The sequence below is a fragment of the Grampus griseus genome (genome assembly GCF_964374135.1).
Source record: "Grampus griseus genome assembly, chromosome: 20".
In the NCBI taxonomy this organism is placed as follows: Eukaryota; Metazoa; Chordata; class Mammalia; order Artiodactyla; family Delphinidae; genus Grampus; species Grampus griseus.
The window spans coordinates 53,497,767-53,519,517 of NC_139014.1; the positions used below are offsets into that span (position 1 = coordinate 53,497,767).

The 21,751-nt window shown below is 53.6% G+C and overlaps 1 protein-coding gene across 1 annotated transcript; it reads right to left on the reverse strand.

Annotated features, from left to right (window-relative positions):
• Positions 1–83: 83 nt before the first annotated feature.
• On the reverse strand, positions 84–21,217 carry SLC13A2 (solute carrier family 13 member 2; the record flags this gene model as incomplete). Its single annotated transcript, XM_082678862.1, has 12 exons — positions 84–254; positions 747–884; positions 1,529–1,690; positions 2,823–2,944; positions 3,232–3,320; positions 3,533–3,751; positions 5,615–5,737; positions 5,839–6,019; positions 6,575–6,789; positions 6,885–7,021; positions 7,800–7,928; positions 21,116–21,217. The coding sequence occupies 12 exons, from the start codon at positions 21,215–21,217 to the stop codon at positions 84–86; spliced, it is 1,788 nt and encodes a 595-aa protein (XP_082534988.1).
• Between the last annotated feature and the right edge of the window lie 534 nt (positions 21,218–21,751).

The following is a 21,751-nucleotide window of genomic DNA, read 5'->3' on the forward strand; positions in this document are numbered from 1 at the left end:
CTTGGGGCCTGGGTTTCCCCTCCCAGCTCAGAGGAATAGGAACGAGGTGGGTCTTCCTGGCTTGGGCCAGATTATACCGTGGTCTAGGGGCTGGGTGTTGTGACGTTTGCCTGGCTGACCCCACAGAAGCCTGTGGTGTTGGACTGGGCCCAGGAGGGGAATCTGTGCAGGTCGAACATGGGGATGCTCCAGGTGTTGATGGCCAGCGTGATGACCAGGACCCCGATGATGTTGAGCATGAATCCTGCGCGGGCCTGGGGTGAGGAGAGCCAGTCTGGATGAGTGGGTGTTGAGCTGGGCCAGTACCCATCCCTTAGGTGTTCATAGGTGCTCAGGAGCTCCCTCACTAGCAAACCTCTCCCTGGGAAGTCCTCCCTTGGGTCTAACCTGCAACACTAGGTGATGCCCCTACCACCAGCTTTAATCCCAGTGCTCACAGGGGAAAGGGGCGCTTCCAGAGCCCTGAGTCATTCTCTCTGAGTCCATATCCCTGGGTCCGGGTGCCTGGCATCTCGGTGCCTTCCCTAAGTTCCTCACCCCTCCTCTTCCTCTCAGTGGCCTAGGGCTGGCAGGGCCTGAAGATACTCCAACTGGGGATCACGTTCCAGCCTCCCCTGCTGCCACCCACCCCAACAGGGTCCACTCTAAACTCTGAGAATCTCAGTGGCTTTAAGCTACTTTGTGGTCCACCAAGATGGAAAGACAGAGCAGGGAGTGCTGAGGCGTTGGAGACCCCTGCCACTCACCATGTCTGTCACTTTGAGGCCCCCGAATGAGAAGGCGATGGCGTTGGGTGGGGTGGCCACAGGCAACATGAAGGCCAGGGAGCTGGAAAGCGTGCAGGGGAGCATGACGTAGAGAGGGTGGATGCAGATGGCCTGAGACTGGAGGGGGAGACAGTGGGGCAGAGCTGGTCGCAGTCTCCGTCCCAGAGGGGAAGGCGTGGTCCCCATTCTCCTGCTCCCCTCTCTGAGGGACAACCTCCATCCCCACCCCAATATACACTCTGGCCATGAACCCACCACTTCTGCCAGAAGGTACCTGGTGACCTGGAAAGGGCCCCTTGACTTCTCTGGAGGGGATAAGTGTGCAGCCCTGCCCTGTGGGGCGTGGGAAGGGGAGGGACCCATAAAACGGATCTCAAAGGGGCTTGTGGGTGTCATCATCAAAGGCTGTGGGAACGCGCCTGGAGAAGGGGCTGGGGATGCTCCGGGGAGCAATTTCATGCCGTCACCTCAGGAATGACAAGAACAGGAGCTGGCCCAGGGAGGTGGGCGAGGCCGCCAGTGATCCCCATCAGGATACTCCAGGGGTGATATCATCAGGGATGGAGTGAGTCAGGGGGCAGAGGGCCTTGGGGCCCAAAGTTACTGAAGAGCCTGGGGAAGGGTGGAAGCTCAGGGGTCTTTTCCCAGAAATGAGAGGAGGTGCAGACAGGTCATTCTGACCTTCAGGCAGGGCCCCGCACTTCTGCAGGCAGTGTGGGCAGAAGGGCTGCCTGGAGGAGGTGTCTGCAGGGCCAGCTCACCATGGAAGCCAAGATGGGCAGGAAGATTGTGGTGGTGGCCACGTTGCTGGTGCACTCAGTGAAGGTGGCGATCAGGAGGCAGAGGATTAAGGCAATGGCGGGAGGCGGCACACTCTCCAGCGGGGTCAGCTTGTCCCCCAGCCACTTCGACAGGCCCGATTCCTGTAGGCAGAGGAGGGTGATGTGTGGGAGCCTGGGCTGCCTGGGGCCCCAGAGTCCCCTGCTGAGGCTCTGGGAGGGTCCTGCTCTTGCCTGCGCCTCTCTAGAACCTTCAGAGAAAAGGGCAGCTTGGGAGGGAAGATGAGACCCAGCTGAAACCTGGGGGCCCCCTCTACTGCTCCTGAAGGACAGTTGGGTGTGGGCAGAAGGGTCAGATGGGAAGCGAAGGGGCTTTCTTGGGAAACCTGGGGCTTGGGGAGAGTAAAGACCTTTGACCCCATTTACTCCTGCTCTCCTGACCTCTCTTCAGGAGGTTCCTGGCCAACCTTAGCCCTTTGCCTGCCCCCTCCAGCCTAGCAGGTTGGGACAGGGGGCGACCTTGCTCCCAGCAAGGAGGGAGAAGGGGAAGGGCCCTGGTAGAGGCTGGGAAGAGGCCAACAGGGGGACGCGGACAGTTCACAGGGTCACAAGAGCTCCAAGGTCTTGCCTTGCCCACACCTATAATGCCAGACTGTGAGCCCCAGGGAGCTGGGACTTTATTATATACGATGTTGCCCGCTTAGCACCCAGCACCCAGCACAGCGCTTGGCACAGTCAGTGAGCGCTTGTTGGAGGAACTAACCAATCCCTGACCCAGGATAGCTCCTGTCCGTGCAGTGAATGAGCTTAGCCAGAACACCGAGGCCTGGGGGTGCAGGTTCAGGGATTTCTGTCTGGGATGGAGGCTATGGGGAATGACGACCCGGTCCCCAGAGCCTGGCTGGGTATGAGCATGGTGCCCCCTGGTGGCCTCAGCTAGCAAACTGTGTCAACCCAATGCCAGCCAACTACTCCCTGGTGCTAAAGCTTTGGCATTCTCTGTCTGGCAGGCGGTGAGGGGATGGACTGGGTGATCGCCGAGTACAGTCCCTGCTCACCAGAGAAGCCCCCACTAGGGAGAGGTCCCTATGGCTTGTGTTTCCTCCCCCTCTCTTAGGGCTCTAACCTGTTTCTCCAGCTGCTGCAAAGGCTCTGCCCACCAGGGGGCTCCTAAGTGGGGGGTCAGGGCTCCCCTGTGTGGGAGAGAAGCAGGGCCCCTCTGTCCCTGTCACAGGGTCTCCCTCAAGTGGGTTGGGGAGGGAGTGGGGTCTGTCACCTCACTGCCCTTGGCCAGGGCAAAGCCACCGCCCAGAAGGAGCACGATATTCCAAGGCATCTTCTCTTTAACTATTTTCCAGTTGAGGAGGGCAGGAGGGGCCTTCAGCTTCTCTGGTTTTCCTACTCCCCAAGCAGAAGAGGATGGGTCACCAAGAGCCAGCAGGCTTTCCTCCCCTTCCCTTCCCCGCTCTGTACGGGTGGGTCCCTATCAGAGCTTAACGCATGGAAGAGAGGGACCCTCAGTTCCGCAACATCACGACTTTGTCCCTGAGTCCCTGTGCCCTTGGCAAATCGCCCCAGCTTCTCTGGGCTTGGTCTACTCCTGCCGAGTGTGGTCGAAGGGACGTCACATGCCAGAAGGCGGGGTCTGCCCAGAGGCCCTTCTCTGCCCCAGACCAGGTGCTTACCTGGTTCCTGAGTCAGCCCTGGGATCTTGGAGGGCACGATGAACAAAATTACACCGATTAAGATGGCTACTGTCCCGTCGGATGGCATGCTGCGGGCGGGGCAGGGAGGGCAGGCTTAGCGGCTTAGGGCTGCTCAGGGTCACAGGATGGAGGGGGGCTGGCGAGGAGCCCCTCCCACAGATGTGCCAACCCCTCCTGGCAAGTTCCCCCCACCTCAACCCAGCGTTACTTCCTGTTCTGCGTTGGGGGCCCTGCTCCCTTCCCTCCTCTTGGAAGTATTTCTCCTCCCCGCAGTGCTCACCTATTCCCATTCTCATCGGAAAAAGCCAGGTTACCCCAGCCGGTGAAAAAGCCTGGCTCCCGAGTGAACCAGAGCACCACCAATAAGACAAAGAGGATGGTGACAGCCTTTTCTGCAAAGGTCATGGGGCCCAGCCGCTTGTGCTCTCTCCGGATGACTTCGAAGGCTGCTCGCTCTTGTTTCCTCATCTGGTCCCCCAAGCCACAGTTCTTCCGGAAGCTGCAGGTAGGGGTGGGGACAGCTTGTAAGGGCACCACACCAGGCAGGGGAGCAAGGGGCTGTGAGTGCCTGTGGTTTTGTTGTTGTTGTTGTTTTGGCCGGTGCCACGCGGCTTGCGGGATCTTAGTTCCCAGGCCAGGGAGTGAACCAAGGGCCACAGCAGTGAAAGTGCTGAGTCCCAACCACTGGACTGCCAGGGAACTCCCATGAGTTGTAAAGGTTCCCAAGGTTCTGGAAGAAGAGCAGAAGACTCTGGGGTGTCATGGCTCTTATTTAGCAGAGGGGAGGCTGAGGATGGGAGATTGGGTTTCCCTGTGCTTGTCCCTGCTCCATGTGCCCCATTGACCCCTCTGTCCTTCCAGGAATTCTCTTGTGCTGAGCCCTCCCTTGCCCAGAGTGAGGAGGCCCTAGAGGCCTAGACCCCAGGTCTCCTTCTAGCCCTGACTCATCACTCCCCACCTCCAATAGCCTTTCCGGAAATCCTCCCTTCCCTCTCTTACTGCTTCTGGGCATCCTCTGCCAGCCTGGGCCCCACCCACACTGTCCTCTGAGGCACAGGAGTCTGCAGCCCACTTCCATGTGCTTAACTCACTTTGACTTTTCACTTTTCACTTGGGCAAATCTCAACTCCCCTGCTGGACTTGTGAGTTCCTCAAGGGAAAAACCATGCTTCACACATCTTTGAATCCTTGATGTTGCTTAGCACTGTGCCGGTCTCTTTGACTAACACTTTGCTTTGTACCATCCCCAACCTCAATCCAGCTTCCTTGCACCTGCCCAAGCAATTTGACAGCAACAATGCTTAAAAACTCTCAATGGCTCCCCACTGCCTGGGCAGGATGGACAAATAACAACTTATACCCACAATAACAGTCATACCACCACTCTTAGCCTGTACTATAGCAGACATCACTAATCAATCCCAGATTTGATTCCAGCTGAGCTCCAGCAGGGTCTCACATGATTTTCAACTCAGAGCTCTAGTGACTACTAGTAATCAAGGGCTGGAAGTAGGAATAGAACCTCTTTACTACTCTTGGCCTCAAGAGGAAGGTCCATACTCTTTATGTGGCACAGGAGATTCCCCGTAATCTTCCCCTGCCTACTTCTCCAGCTTCATATGCTGATACTCTTTTTTCCTCTTTGTGTTTCAGTCACACAGAACTAGAGTTCCCCCAAACCCAGCATGCTCTTTCTTGCCTCTGTACCTTTGTACACAAGCTCTTCCTGCTGCTGGAATGACTTTACCTCATTCTCTACCTGGCTGACTTCTAACTCTACAAGATTCAGTTCAGGCATCATCTCTGCCAGGGGACTTCTAGAATCTTCACTATCCTGGGCTGTCCTCCCACAGCACCTGGGCTTTCCTCTGTCACTGCTCCTACCTTATCATCACCCATTAGATGGTGAGCTCCGAGGACAGGGACTGTCTAATGCTTCTAGCGTTCTCAGTGCCTAGCAGAGGGCCAGGCACACAGTAGGAGCGCAACAAGGACTTTTGTAACTGACGATGCTCACAGCGTGTGCTTCTTAAGCACCTGCCAAAGGATTGGGGATTGTTATGGAATGGGACCTGGCCTGGGCATCAGGAGATCTGGTTTTCAATCCCAGCACTGACACATCTCGTTGTGTACCTTGTCTTGAACCTCAGTTTGCTCATCTGATAGATGGGCTAATACTCTCCAAACAGTAATTCCCTCAAATGGGGGGGGGCAAGTGCACAGAAGGGCCTTGGGAGGGAGAGGCCTTCTCACCGGGATGGTGATTATGCCCTTTTCCGCAGGGCTACCTGGGTACCAAACTGGAAGCTCCTAGAGGGTAAGGGCAGGCACCTGGACAGCTCTTACCCACTCCACCACTTACTTGAAGCCTAAGAAGAGGAACTGCAGCCACACCCAGGAAAGCAGCAGCAAGATGACCATGGTGGGGAAGGCAAAGAAAAACCAGGAGGCGAAGTTCACCACGTTGCCATTTTGGGGAAAGATCCTGAAGAGGGATTCAGGCTGCTGTGTGACGTTGCCCGGCGACCAGCCTGCTCCACTTGCCCCCCAGTCAGAATGCAGACCCCCTCCCACTCAGTCACTCACGAGTTGACCTGGCCTTGCAGTACCAGGTTTGTTGTGGTGCCAGTCAGGGTGGCGATGCCCCCGATGCTGGCCGAGTAGCACACACACAGGCTCATGCCCTGGGTGAAGCGGAGCTGCTCCTCGTTCCGCTGTGCCCTGGACTCCGAAGGAACAGGGGGCGCAGGGCCATCCTGCTTGTTGTCTGGGAACAAGGGAGAACGCAGGTTGGGGATGGGCGCAGGGCCAGTTCTGGGGAGCCTGGTGGGAGCTCCAGGGTCTCTGGGGCACCTTGTCACTGAGCAGCCTAGACCCAGGCTGGGGGGAGGGCAGAGGCTGCTTCCAGGTCTGCAAGGGCCAGCACTCCCTGGAGTCTCAGGCCGGAGTGATCCCCCCAGACACCACCTGGCCCAACCCCTCTTCTGAGAGAGGGAAACTGAGGCACAGAGAAGGGAAGAAGACTGTCCAAACCACACAGGAAGAGTGGAGCCTGGACCCGTGACAGCCCACCCAGGCTTCCGCTCTCGGCTTGCCAGGGTGACCTAGCATCTCGGTTTGCCCAGGACTGAGGGAATTCCCTGCCCGTGGGACTTTTCATTTCAAAACCAGGAAAATCCCAGGCAAACCAAGGACACGTGGGTCACCGAACTTCTTGCTTCCCTCTTCTCTCCCTCAACGTGCCAGGATGACTACTCCTCTCATGGGCATCGCCTCAGACCCTCCTCAAGGACTGAGGGTTCGGGGCAGGGCCTGGCGTCACCTTTCTCCTCAAGCTTGGTCTCTTCCTTCTGGGGACTCGGTTCCTGGAGCTCAAAGGCGGGGTTGTTCCTGCCCTCCTCAGCGTCCGTGCCCGTGGGCGTCCCGTGCAGCTGATCCAGGACGGCACGGGCGATGGGCACCATCATGGCAGTGGTGGCTGTGTTGCTGATCCACATGGACAGGAAGGCCGTGACCACCATGAAACCCAGGATCAGCCTAGCGACGGACAGACACACACACGGGTGCTCCAGCATCCCTTCAAGGGCACACCGCCACCCCAGGTCCTCCAGACTTGGTCCGTGGGAACTCACAGGGAGGGCCGCACCCCGATGGTGAGAAGCACGCGGAGGGCGATGCGCTTGTGCAGGTTCCAGTGTTCCACGGCCAGGGCCACTAGCATCCCCCCGATGAATAGCATGTTGCTGTCCTTAAGGTACTCAGTGCTGACCTGGCAGGCGGGGACAGTGGAGAAGGAGGAAGGGGTCCCCCCGTGCCTCTGGGCGTACAGGGTGCCGACACTGATATTCCCGCACACGGAGGTTGGTCCCCTGGGCTCTTGGACCCAAATGGAAATGGTCTTTGGATCATCTGCCATTGAATGTTAACCAGTTTCCTGTCTTCCTGCCAAAGTCATTCTTTCTCCCCTCAGGAATGACTGAGACATCATCTAACCTGAATCCACTCCTGTTGCAAGCCATTGACTGAGAGAGAAAGCATTTAATGCTCTTTCTAGAAACTAACACAGCAGTTCTCAGTGTGGTCCCTGGGCCAGCATCATCAACAACCTGGAACTTGCTAGAAATGAAATGCTTAGACCCTGCTCCAGATCTCCTGAGTCAGAAACTCTGGGGTAGAGCCAGCAATGTGTTTAAATAGTTCTGCAGGTGATCCTGGTGCATCTGCTCAAGTTTCAGAGCCACTGAACTAGAAGGATACAAACTCTCTAGCTGGCTATCAAGGCCCCCTTTTCCTTCCCTCATCTAGGCCTAGTTGCTCCCACTTTGAATTAACTCTTGACACCAACCACGCACCTGGCATTTCTAGAATGCCTTCCCCCCTGTCTTCTAGTTGACTCCTCCCTCAGTGCTCCCCAACCTGCCAAGCAGAGGCAGGGACCCCTCTTCCATGTGCCCTGTCTGTGGTGAGGCTTCCTCCGTCATCAGCGTCCTAGGGCAGACCCCCCTCCACCCCTGGGAGCACGTCCTCCTGTGGGTGGGGAGGCTTACCATGGAGGCACCCATGATGCCCATCATGGGGAACATGACGGTGGGGAGGAAGGCGGTGATAGCCAGGGGCAGAGCCTCGGTGCACCAGAGGAACGCCATGAGGATGATGGTGTAAGCACAGTAGGCTTCCTGCAGGCGGGAGGGGAACGGCAAAGCTGTTGGAGGGGGCAGGCCTGTGTCCCAGAGTCATGTCACCTCCTGTCCCCAGAGAAAACAGGCCGTTTGTAACAGTGTGGGGAGAGCCTGTGAAACTCACAGTCCTGGATTCCTGAGCCCCAGGTCCCATTTAAAAATAGAAATAGAAAACAAAGCAAAACACTCACCACCTTGTCTTTAACCCTGGGGAGCCTAGACATTATAATCCAGCCACTGGATTATAATCCAGTCCCCTGGGGACTGCAGGGGGCTCAGGTGAGGATCCTTACATGAGACGGGGGCTCATCTAGATGAAACTGGGGCCTGGGAAATGCGGATCCCTGCCTGGCACCCTGGCCTTCCCTGCTTCATCAAGAGCCTGTAAGAGTATATTTATTTGTATGACGATTTAAGTAGTATTTGTTCCTTCTGCTAGGAGCTGAGTTCCATGAAGACAGAGTCAGTTTTGTATCAGGATCCTTGGAGCTCAGGACCCAGGAGGCTTCAGAGCAAATCTTTTCTGAATGAATAAACCACTGAAAAGTTTTAGGAATAGTGGGGTCTCCTTCCTAGTAATCCTGGCATGACCACTCTTTCACATAACTCCCCTATCCCCGCCTTGTGCGGGGAATTGTGGAGTAAACCCTGAGTCATGGTCTTGTGAGTCTTGGGGTACCAGAGGCCCCCCTTTCCCTCATGAGGCTCCCAAAGCTAGAAAGTCCTGACCTCAGGCCTGGGAGGGGACCTGGAGCAGGAATGAAGTCAGACAACCCCAGGTGTCAGGGGCCCACCCTCCTTGACAGAGCCTCTCCGCAGGCCTGGGGAGGGAGGACGGGGGAATCATTAGCCAGAAGGAAGCCTCCAGGGAAGGGGGTGCCTGGCATCCAACCCTCCTCGGGACACCTGCCCACTCTTTGTTTGCCAAAGGAAGAGGCTGCCTGCTGGGACTATGGGCTGGGGACTCCTCCTCTCTTACCTGTCTCAACTGCCCTACCCCTTTTGCTTTCTCCACCTGGTATAGGCTGGGCTCACCCCTTATACCTCACGCCTTTAGTACCCTGAAGCTTGAAGGAAGGTCTTGGGGAGAGGAAGCTGCTGTTTACTGAGGAACTCTTAGGAGCTGGGTGTTTTCATGTTTGTAGTTACAGCCGTGAGTGTGTGCGGTGGTCTTATGTTATAGATGACCTCCAGAAGGTATGCGGCTTGCTCAAGGTCACAGAACTAGGGAGTGGCAGAGCCAGGTTGGAACCCAGGCAAGGTGTGCAGGATTGCATAATTCTAAGAGCACTCCCCGACTAGTCTACATCAGTGGCATCCTGGGGGGTGGGGTGGCACCCAGCCTGCCCAGCCAAGTCCGTCTGATGCCAGGCTCACTTTCTTTCCATGAAACTTCCACCACCTTTCTCACCCTGGACATGAACTCATTGGCACAAAGGGTGGGGCCACCTTGATCCTTGAGCAGAGACCCACCCCTCCTCCTCCCCCAGCAGGCAGTAGATTCTGCTGAAGCTGCTGTTCTTTCAACCATTTTCTCACCTGCAGTGTGCACAGCCTGTTACCCATCTTCCCGTGGGGCTAAGGGCAAGCCAGCCCTCTGAACCCTGGTGTGCCCCCCATGCCCTCACCCCCCAGAATTCTCTGGCCAGAGACAAGGGGTGGGGGCTGGGCCGGATGCCTTTGCTGATTCAAGAAGAAAGCTCTGCTAATAACGACAGCAGAAGCATCGTCAAGGACTACTCCATGCCAGGCATGGTGCTCTATGCACTTCAGGTGGTTTTTAATGACATTTAGTTGCTCTGTGAGGTAATGACTATTGTTCCCATTTCACAGATGAAGAAACAAAGGTGCAAATAAATTAAGTAAATTTCTCAAAGTCACACAGATCAGTGAAGAATCCAGGCCATCTGGTTCTTGAGCGCCAGCTTTTTGCTTCTCCCCTGAGCTTTCTCCCTTGCTACTGGAGGGTGTCCCCCAGCCTCAGGTGCGCTGTGACCAGCAGGGTGTACGGGAGTGAGTTAGGACTCTGGATCCAAATGGAACTGTCTTCGCTGGGGCCTGCCACTTCCTGTTGCCCGGCTCTGGGCAAGTTCCTTCACTTCTGGGTCCCCATCTGCGCCCTCCAAAGAGAGCTGTGAGCATCAGTGTGTTGAATCTATGGCTCCTCTACTCCTTCACAACTTCCTGGTGTCCCTCTCCGTGTCTGTCCGTCTGTCTCTGGATCAAAACCCAAAACCACTTTCAAAGTTCCATTCAGAAGCTTACTCTGGCCCTGGTGGCTCTGGCCCCGTGTCCCCATCCCACCCTCCTGGGTAGTCGGTCCAACTGTAGAGTTAGCTGGTCCGTAACTCGCTGACCTGCTTTTCCTGGTTCATGGGGCTCTTAAATGGGGCGTGGAATGCCAAGGATTCATGAAGTTGGATGGGAAAACAATTTCATCTTTTAGCTAACATCTAACTAAGGTTATGAACAGAGGCAACAAAACCATAGAGCTGCTGTTTTGTGGGGGTGGGCGGGGTGGGGGGGGTACCTCACCGTGCAGCTTGAGGGATCTTAGTTCCCCGAGCAGGAATCGAACCCGGGCCCACAAAGCGCGCCGAGTCCTAATCACAGGACCACCAGGGAACTCCCAAAACCACATAGCTGTTAACGTTGCTATGGGCGATTTTGTCACAGATACTTGATTGTGGCTGTCAGCTGTTAGGTACCTGCACAGATTAGTGGTTGCAATGGACTCAAAAGATATCTCAAAATATTGTTTACATCCATCACTCTTTTGAAATTATGGTAGTTATTATACCAACACTAGATCTTATTTAATGCTTTAATAAGGAAGCATCTGTATTTCTGAATTGCAATTAATTTTTTCATAGTTTTATAACTGTATTTCAAAATGGTTGGTTTCCTTTGTCATCCTATACATTTTATTTCGTACATTTCAAAGCAATATTCTGAGAAGGGCCCACAGTCTTCACCAGACAGCCAGTGGCATTCATGGCTCAGAAACGGGAACAGAACCTGGGGGATCCTTTCTCCTTGGCCCCGCAATGTGTCTGATTCCACGATCTGTATCCCCAGTGTTAGAAGTGGGAAGTCGGGAATCAGACCTGGGCTCCAGGGCCGCCTTATACTCTCTGCCTTGTTGCCCAGCTCAACGCATCTTGGGCTGGCCAAGCTCAGCTGGTGGCCTATGGCATGGGCCCCAACTGGCTTACTCCCCAGTCATGCTACATTGCACGTCTCCATATGCCATCGGCAGAGGGCACAGCCTGCACCCTGTCTGAGGCAGCCCCTCCTGGAGCTCAGATACCAGCAGGGAAGAATTTTCTCTTGGCGGCTAACGCTCTTCTTTCTACCTCTGTCAGTACGTCCTCCTTCTGCGGTCCAGCAGGCTAGCTGTTCCCCAGCTGCTCCTTGGCTGTAGAATGTACTGCTTTCTCAGCCTGGGCTCTGGAGGACAGGGGTCAACTTTCTTTCACCTCCCTGTCTCTAGCCCCTCCCTCTTTTGCTGCTGCTGGCCTGGGTCTATTAATCCTTCCTTCCCACTTGGGCCCCTGGCCCTGCTGTGCCAGGAGACTACCGTGGTCAGATCCCCATTCCTCTCTCCCCCCAGGCTGTCCCTGCTCTTGAGGGCTCATCAGGCTTTCACTGGACAAATAACCTCTCTGCTCCAGGTCTCCAGTCCTGCTGGTTCAACACCACCAATGCTCCCCTCTACTTCTCTCCAGCTCTGGCCCAATAGCCTGGTCCAAGCCCCTGCATCTGTTACCAAGATTTCTGCGAGAGCTTCCTCATTCACCTCCTAGCTTCCTCTTTTGCCCCTGAAATCTCTTCTTCTTGCTGTAGCCAGAGTGATCTTGAGGCACAAACCTGTTTAATCCACACCCTGTCCCCCAACACACACACACACACACACACACACACACACACACACACCTAAAAGCAGCTCAAATCCCTGCAGGCTTTCCCACTGCTCTTAGGAAAATTTGGGGGCTGGTCTGTGCCTCTCCTCCTTGCTCTCTCTGGTCCAGCCACAGTGGCCCTCTTCCAGTTTCTCAAATGCTCCATCTTCCCTGTAGCCCCAGGGCATTTGTACCTAATCTCCTCTCTTGTCTTCCCTCCCCACTTTGCTCACCTGATGTCTACTCATTCTTGAGATCTTAACTCAAATGTTCCTTTTTCAGGGAAGCCTCCGTGTGTTTCAGGGGTATATTCCCCATTTTTCACAGCCTATGCCCCTGTACCTCTTCTGCATAGCACTCATCACGGTCTGTAGTTAAACATTTGCTTTCACAAATTTCTCATGATGAATATCAACCTTTGTTGCCAGACCTTACTCTCTAGGGAGCAGGGTCTGGGTCTGTTTCTGCTCACATTAGCAGGGTGCCTGGCACCTCTACGGAGCTGACACTGGATAAATGAGTGAATGAATGTCAGACACTAGGGTACAGACATGAATCAGACCTGGCCCCGGCCTTCGGGGAGTCTGAGTGCCCTGTGTGGGCTGGTCTGTAGTCATGGCAGGCTGCCTGGCAAAGCCAACAGTGAAGAGAAGAGATAAAGCCTCAGATGGCTTCCAAACCCCAAGGCTGGCAACTTGCTTCTTTTGTGATAGGAAACAAAGGTCAGAGGTCAGGAAACCTGAGCGCCCAGGCCCAGCTTTATTGCCGCATGTCCCTGGGCAAGGTATTTAACCTCTCTCAGCTTGGGTTTTTTTTTTTTTTTTTGATAAGTAATATTGAGCATTTCTAACTATACACACATTACTGTCTTTTATGCAGGGTCCTTTTCTACAAATGGGAATAAGAGAAACACACTCCTTGCTGGGTTATTAGGAGGACGAGGGGTGTGACTGAGAAAGTCTAAGCTGTAGAGGAGTGTAGATGGCAGTGAGCAGATCGCTGGGTTGGCCTTGGCGCAGAAACCTGCTCCCGGGCTGCTGGGGAACCAGGGTGGATACATGACATACAAATGAAGATGGTAGTGCCAGGGAATCCAGGGTAGACTCTGGACACTGGGTGTGGGCAGGGTGGGGACCTGTGGGCATCACGGCCTTTACCCGTTACGGGCACAGAGCAGCCTGTGGCCATTGGGCAGCAGCAAAAATGCCCACACTCTCAAAGGTGTCACATCTTATTCGTCCTGGTGATTGAAGGTTAGCCCTGGGGTGGGCTACTCCCACTGCCCCTCTGCGCCTGGCAAGTAGGGATGCTGCTGGGGAGTGAGGCGAGGCCCTGGGTGACAGCCAGCACCATTGCAAAGGAGAGACCAGAGAATGGAGTCCCAGAGATGGGGCCCCTTCTCTGAGCCTCCCTCCATCTGGACTGAGGAAGGCTTCCAGAGAGGGCACACTGAGCGGGTACTGAGGGATGAATAGGAGTTCTGTGGGTGGGCAAAAGGTGTTAGCATGAGAGAGTAAGCACAGAGGGAATGGAATGAGGCATAAAAGATCAAGATACATTCTTGTGGGGGAAGGGATGTAATGCTCGCCTGCCTGCCAAGAGAGGAATCTAGGACTTTATCTGGAAGACAAAGGTGAAAACGGGAGGAGGCCCTTGAAGGATTGTAAACCGAGAGGGTGACACTGTCAGGTTGGTGTTTCTATTAAAAGATTACGCTGATGCCGCCATATGTGTTTTTTAAAAATGTGTCCACAGGTGTTTGTACACACATAGGAAAATCTCTGATTCAGGGATTCTTACCCTTTTCTGGTACCAGGATTCCCTTAGCAGCCTGATGAAGCCTTCCAACTCCTTTTTAGAATAATGTTTTAAAATGCATTGAATAAAATGCACAGGATTACAAGGGACACCAATTATATCAAAATACAGTTATTAAAATATGAAAAAATGGGTAAGATAGTGATATAATGTGACTCTTAACTACTAAGCTCTTCACGGGCTAATGGCTACTGTAATTTCAAAGTCATGGTTAACATAATATGTCAAGGGACTGGCAACAGCTCTCATACGATTTGAAAATATCTCTGATACCTACTGGTGGCAAAGTCAAAAATATCGTTCTTTACTATCGTGGTTTGTTGTCCACATTCATCACAGAAGGAAATGTTTCACCCTTTTGTGCTGTTGGACTTTGTGTAATGTGCATGTATCACCTAATTAAATAAATCAATCACCTCAAGATGAAAATAGGGGGCTTACACCTGCGGTACTGTGGCAGGTGGATTGGCAGACACAGAAGCTGGGAGGTGACAGGTGGTCCTGCTGGGATGTCCAGTGGGGAGATGACAGGGGCTCAGAGAAGTCATGGCAGTAGAGATGGAGAGAGAGGACGGACTCCAGAGATGTTAGGAGATGGAAGACAGAGGGTTTGAGTGATGGCTGCTGGGTTGGGTGGGAGGAGGAAAACTCCAGGTGCCTTTCCTGAGTGTTCAGGTGCGTAGTGACCCCAAGGAAAGGAGCCATGAGACAGGACTTGGGGAAGGAGGTGCAGAGTGGGGTGTGTGTGTGTGTGTGTGTGTGTGTGTGTGTGTGTGTGTGTGTGATATTCATTCCAGGAATAATAGGCCCATGCAAATGCCGAATACCTTGAGAGACTACACATAAAAGGCGACAATGGCCAGTCCATACGCAAATATATGTCCTACAATCTCTGCGGTAACCAGCCCTGTAGCCAAACTACCACCTGCATAGCAACTGACCCCAAATGGGCAGGATTTGCTCCATGACCGCCAGCCTCCTTAATTTTCGATCCCCACTTGCTCGCTACCTCCACTTCCAACTCAGGACTAATCAGTGAAAACCAAATGTGCTCTCCTAACAATCAGAGAGGATACCCCACTTCTAGTTAGCCCCCCTCCAGCTTCCCCCCGCCAACAACCTTCAGTCAGGGCACACCTGAAGGCTTCCCTCTTTCCACTCTAAAGCGTCCCCACCCCTTGCCTTTGAGGCTCTGCTGAAAGCAAGGATGGAGGCTGATTCCCTTCCTATCCTCGCTTGATCTCATTTGAGTGATCTTTGTTTAATTCCGCACCTTATCGTGAATGCGTTTGTTGCATCATCTTCTGCTTTAAGAGGCCAAAGGGAAAAACAATGGGTCTGAGTGTCTGAGAAAAACAATGGGTCTGAGTGTCTGAGAAAACAAAAGTGCGGGGGAGAGTCCTGACATCACAGTTTGGGCCAGGGCCAGGGCCAGGGCCAGGGCCAGGCCCGCCTGCGTCCGCTAAAGAGCAAACCGGCAGGCAGGAGTTGAAGATGAGAGAAGCGTTCCCGCACTCCTCCGTGCATCTGAGCCCTACAACTGCCCTGGGCCCTGCTGCTGGATTCCGTTCAGGAAACCGTACTGCTGAAGAGTCTCCTTGGCTTTCCCATTCTTGACCTTCACCTAGCAGGTGCTGGAAGTGTGGACATGATTTGGTCATCTGGGGGTGAAGTTCGAGCTGGGGAACCTTCTCTCTCTTCTCCAGGGATCTCCCTGGCTTTGGAGGCTGGTCCCTACTCCCAGGACCTTCAGAGGCCAGAAAACCAGACTTCACGCAGTCCAGTGCTGATCGTGGCCACACTTAAGGACCACACCTCACTGCCCTGGGGGTGTTGACCAGACACACCCCGCCTTCCTGTTTCATTGGTGGGAACACCAAGGCCCTCATGAACAGAAGAAGTCTATGGAAATAAGTCAGGCATCTACACAATGCCTGAGACTCTGTGTTGTGTTTTCCAGGGGCCCGGAATTCAGACAAGGGGCAGAGGGTTCAGGGAAGCATTGTTTATCAGGGAAGATAGAGGCCTTTCAGGCAGGCCCCGGCAGCGAGGTCCAAATTCCTTGCACAGTTTTCATGCCCACAATCCTGGTCTGTCTTTGGGGTTCAGGAATAGCTTGCAGTAAGGGTATTTTAGTCACACAGATTTTAAAGTGCGTGTGCACGCACACACCTACTGTTCTTATATCCTAGGCATGCAGGGATTCAGAGTAAGAAATCCTGCCCTCTTTTCTTAACGTAAATACAGTCTGGATTTCAGCTAAGCTCTGTTCTGGCAAACATGGTACCACGGGCAGATAGTTTTCACAGATGATTCTGTTGGGTCCTGGGAGGTATTTGCATTTTCGACTCTAACTTACTAGCTCTTTGACCTCTGAGTAAGTATTTATCCCTCGTGACCCTCAGCATAAAATCCTCACTCCTTCCCCGGACGTTATAGGGCTGACATTGGCTGGCCTCTCTCTACCTCTCTAAACTTAACCTCAGTCATCTTCTGCTCACTCAGGTCCACATGCCGTGCCGGCCTCATTTATCCCTCCACCTTGCCAAGCTCACCCCTGGCCTTGGGTTTTGCACTACGCGTTCTGCCTAGATGGCTCCTGGCCCAGAGCTGTGCTTGGCTAGCTCTTCCTTGCCAGTCAGGCCCTAGGGAAATATCAGCACCCCAGGAGGCCGTCTCTGATCACCGCATCTAGAGCAGCCCCTCCCCAGGCCATAGTCACAGCCTGCTGTATGGTTTTCACTGCATGGACAGTATATGCTTTTTGTGTGTCCCTCCACACCCCCTGCACCCCCAGGATCGCAAGTTCCCCTGAATCCTACCTCCCACCCCCTGCACCTAAACAGTACCTGTCACTTGTTCCCTAATAAATGAATGAACGGATGAGTGAATGAATAGATGTAAGGTTTCTGGCACACCGATGGTGCTTCTTGGGTATCTGGTTGCAGGGGTTGGGGAAGCACTGAGAAGACCTCAGGCCTCACTGGCTCCCAATCACTGGGACCCCGCAGTGGGCGATGGGCATTTCTAGGATTCTGTTGCTAACTCCTCAAACACTCCTTGCTATTTCCAATCCCCACGCCTTTGCTCCTGCCATTTCTTTCACCTGGCCTGCCCTCTATTGATGCCTCTGACTGTTGAAATCTCGCTCAGCCTTCAAGACCTAACTCAGATTCTCCCTTAACTCAGATGGAAGGATTTTCTCCTTCCTCTGAGCTCCTGCAGACTTCTGGCTATAATCCGTGTGGCATGAACACGCGGTCCTCTAGATTGAAAGCATGTTGAGGACAGAACATCTGTATTCCTTTTTGGTAACCCCCAGCACAGAGCAAGAGCTCGACAGACATCCCAGACTGAGCGACAGTGGAAGGATTGGCTGACGGCTGGATGGACATGACGGTAGATGGCTCAAGTGGTGACTCACAACAGGGGACTACCTTGTATCCTTAGACAGCCTTAGCCAAGGCCAGATTCCAGTTCAGACTTTGCCTTTTTCTAGCTGGGACTTGAGGCAAATTCCTTTATCACTCTGGGCCTCAATTTACATGTCTGTAAAATGGAGACAACAGTAGTAACCTCACAGTAACTCAGAGGTTATTTCGAGAAATAAATGGGTTAGTGTTTTGAAGTGCTTGGTACAATGACTAGCACACACAAAAATACCGAAGAAATGTCAACAAGTATTATAAGGACACAGGCCTGAGCCTAGTCTGGGCCTCCTTTTTTCCACTTCATGGCCCAGGGTCATGGAGGTAAGCTCAGGATCCACTGCAGAGAGCAGGGACTCAGCAGGAATTCACGACGGGGCCCTCTTTGCCCACATTCACTCATTTGACAAGTATTTGTTGAACACCTACTATGTGCCAGGTACTGGGGGTTCTGCATGGAAAAAGACAAAGTCCCTGCCTTCACGGAGCCTACATTCTAATGTGGGGGGGGGGTCAGAAAATAAATAGAAAATAAAGGGATACAGGGCTTCCCTGGTGGCGCAGTGGTTGAGAGTCTGCCTGCCGATGCGGGGGACGTGGGTTCATGCCCCGGTCCGGGAAGATGCCACATGCCGCAGAGCGGCTGGACCCGTGAGCCATGGCCGCTGAGCCTGCGTGTCCGGAGCCTGTGCTCCACAATGGGAGAGGCCACAACAGTGAGAGGCCCGCCTACCGCAAAAAAAAAAAAAAAAAAAAAAAGGGATACATCATTTCAGATAGCGAAAGCCCTTTAAATAACAGGTTTTTGTAATAAAAATGACCGGTGCTGCTCAGAGAAGCCTTTTCTGAGGAGGCGGATTTCAGCTGACATGTAAGAAGTGAGAGGGAAGCCTCTGGGAGAAGAACATTCCAGGCAGGAAGATGAGCAATTTGAGGAAGAGAAAGGCTGGAGAAGAGCAAATAAGAGGCAGGATACAGGGCAGGAGCCCCCAACGACTCGTGGCTACCCTGAGAGGTTTGGATTTTATTTTAAGTTTGACAAGAAGCCTCCGTGGGGTTTTAAGCAGGGTAGTGATCTTATGTTTGGAATAGATCATCCTGGAGTTTGGGTGAAGAATGGTCTGGGGATGTAGAGAACAGACTTGTGGTTGCCAAGGGGGAGGTGGAGGTGGGCGGGGGATGGGCTGGGAGTTTGGGATTAGCAGATACAAACTATTATATAGAGAATGGATAAACCACAAGGTCCTACTGTAGAGCACAGGGAACTATATTCAATATCCTGTGATAAACCATAATGGAAAAGATTATGAAAAAGAATGTACATATATGTACAACTGAATCACCTTGTTATACAGCAGAAATTAACACAACATTGTAAATCAACTCTACTTCAATTAAAAAAAAAGAGAATGGTATGGGGAGGAGTAGGGATGGGAGAGAAACGATGGCGGCCAGGACCAGAGTGGAGGTAGTGGAAAGCGATTCCATTCAGTGTATTTTTGGCGAAAACACTGGTCAACAGGACCTGCTGGTGCTTGTGGAAGTGAAGGAAAGAAAGGCGTCAGGAATGGCTCTGAGGTGGACGGTTGAGCCATATCTTGAGGAGTAAGATCGCAGGGAGAGTCGGCTGAGATGAGTAATCAGGGTTGTGATCTGGATATGCCAATGTGTATGCTGCATAAAAGGAAATGTTCAGGGCTTCCCTGGTGGCGCAGTGGTTGAGAGTCTGCCTGCCGATGCAGGGGACACGGATTCGTGCCCCGGTCCGGGAGGATCCCACATGCCGCGGAGCGGCTGGGCCTGTGAGCCATGGCCACTGAGCCTGCGCGTCCGGAGCCTGTGCTCCGCAACGGGAGAGGCCACAACAGCGTACCGCAAAAAAAAAAAAAAAAAAAAAAAAGGGAAATGTTCAGGGGGGAGGTGTCCAGTGTTAGTTGGATAATACAAGTTTGGAAATTAGAGCTGGGGTTTCAGATTGGGGAATCATCAGCATAGAGATGCTTTTTAAGGCAGGAGACAACAGATCACCTGCGGGCGAGGATAGGGAGAAGTAGCCGGGAAAAATGGTCAAAGGAAAACCAAGAGAAGCCAAAAGAAGACAACATAGCAAAGAGGAGGTGACCAGCTGTGACGAGCGCTGCCGAGGGGGTGAGGGAGGTGAGCATGGAACAGGGGTTTGGTGACACGGACGCTGATGGGAACTTGACAAGAGCCCTCTCGGTAGGTAGAGTCTTGGAGACTGGATCTGTCTGTCTAAGGAGAGACGGGTAGTGTAGTCAGTCTCTGAGGCCTTCTTTTGGGAGAGAGAGCAGAGAAACCAGGTATCTGTGGAGGGACTGTGGGACTGGCGGAGGGTTTGTTTGTCTTTTCATGTGAGACGGATTAGAGCTTGTTTGCATGCTGATGGGAGAGATGAGGCAAAGAGGGAAAAGTTGATGATGCTGGAGAGGAGAGGATAATTACAGGAGCAAAGTCCTTGAGAGGGACTGGTAGCCAGGGCCCCAGTGGAGGGGCTGGTCTCCACAGATGGAACCTGGGACAGTTCATCTGAGTCGGGACAGTTCATCTGAGTCAGGACAGGGGAGACAACATCTGTAGGTGGAAAGCAGGCGGCAGGGAGGGGTACAGCACAGGGAACACAGGGGCTCCTGACACATCGCACTCCCACAAGGAGGCCTGGCTTCTCGTCCTGACTCAGGCTTTCCTGAGTGACCGAGGGCAAGTTTCTAAATCTTTCTGGGCTGTACCTTCTTGGGGAGTAAAATGGGCATCACAGTTCCTGTCTGTCCTTCCTTCCGGGATTAACACACTTGGCTCAGCCTGTCTGGAAACTGATCTGATGGGTCCCTAGCATAGAGAGGCCACTGGCTTTGGCCTGGGATAAGGGTCATCTCATAGGTCAGCCAGGCCCTGCCACCTACCAGGAGCTGTGCCACTACCTCCCTAGTTCTTTACCCTTCTGGGATACCTCGAACAAAAATCTTGCCTCGATTTCCCTGTCTGTGACTAAAGGAAGCAAATGGCTCAATGAGCAAGTGAGGGTGGGGCGGCGGGTGTGGGGTGAGGCCAGGGCCAGGATTAGGTCTCAGCCTTCCGGAGGCATGCAGCACAGGCTTTGTAGCCAGACCACACCCCCAGCTCTGCCACTGCCTAACTATGCCACTTGCCAGAGGGAGGTTTCCTGTGAAGCTTGGACTTCAAGGCCGCCTCCTGGACCTACCCTTCCCAAAACCCCGTGTTAATTTTAGATTCAAGATCTTGTCTTCTTTTACTTACAAGGGGAGCCCCAAAGTGTATACTATCTGACCTCCAGAAAACAGGATCTGCCCTGGGATTTTGGGTGACTTAACTTCACTTTCCCCGTCGGTAAAATGGGAGTCAGACCTGCGTCATAAGATGGGAGAGAGGGTTCCTGGGTACATGGTACAGGGTGTGCAGTGGGGGCCTCCAGTAAATGAGAGCCGAAGTTATGACTCCTGCTGCTTGCATGGGGGTGGGCAGGAAGCAGTGGCATTTGCTCCTCCATTCAAGGTGTGCATCTGTATTGCCCACTGGCAGGATCTCCTCCTTCAATTCCCACCCCTCCTCCGCAGGAGACTTAGCTCTTGGGATCACAGGTGAGCGCCTCCTCTTTCTGTTTGTACTCTTAAATGCACAAACTGTCTGAGGCCAGCTTCCTTCTAATCCCCTTCCTTCCCTCTCAAGCAGCTAGCCCAGCTCATACCCTCCCAGTCAACTCACCTGCTTCCACCTGCACCTCCTTTACGGCGCTAGGTTTCCTGCCTCCCAAGGGAGTAGATACCAAGTGCACCTAAGCAATTCACATTGGGCTCCTACTACTGGGTGCCGAACAAAAGCCCCCCCATTGACCTCTTACTCCTCAGGCCTCAGGAGGACCAGGTGGTGACAGCCTAGGCTGTCAGGCTCGGAGGGATGAATGGGTGATGCTGGTCCTAAGGATGCCCGACCCCAGGGCCACACGGCCCCTCCCCTGCTCCCTTGGAGCTTCTCTGTGCCCAGGACCCCACGTCCTTACCTTAGTCGGGATGAGGATGGGCAGAGGCAGCAGGAAAATGGGTAGGAAGAATACAATCAGGTACAAGCGATAGGCCCACAGGCCCTGCCAGCAGGTGGCCATGGTGTGGATCCACGTGGGCTGCCGGGTCACCCTCCAGATCCAGGGAACTGCAGGACCGACCGTGTAGCAGGTAGCCGGCTAAGCAGGCTTATATAAAGCCGCTGGAGGGTTAACCATTGACCCACCCTGGCAATCAGAGTGTTTTTAGAGTCCGGGAGGTGACAGTCAGGAAGAAGGATCTGCAGGGAGTGTAAAGATCAGGAAGACTTTGCAAACAAAGGGAGGAGGGCAAGATCCGGGAATAAAGCCTTCAGTTTCTTTCAAGAAGTTGAGCCCAGAGTTAATTCCTTCTGTGTGTGGGCTACTAAGGGCTGAATGTGGAAGGAGCAGGAGAAGGAAGGGCGCCTGGGAAGCCCCACAGCCGGCATCCACGGAGCAAGTCCCAGAGCACGCTCTCCAGCCCAGTCCCCCTCTCTCTTACTCCTCCAAAGAGGAGTTCTCTGAGCAGTTTTTACAGGGCCTTGGGTTGGGCAGCCCAGCCTCCAGAGACATCCTGCCCTCTGGGGGTTTCCAGTCTAGGACTGAGGAAGGGCT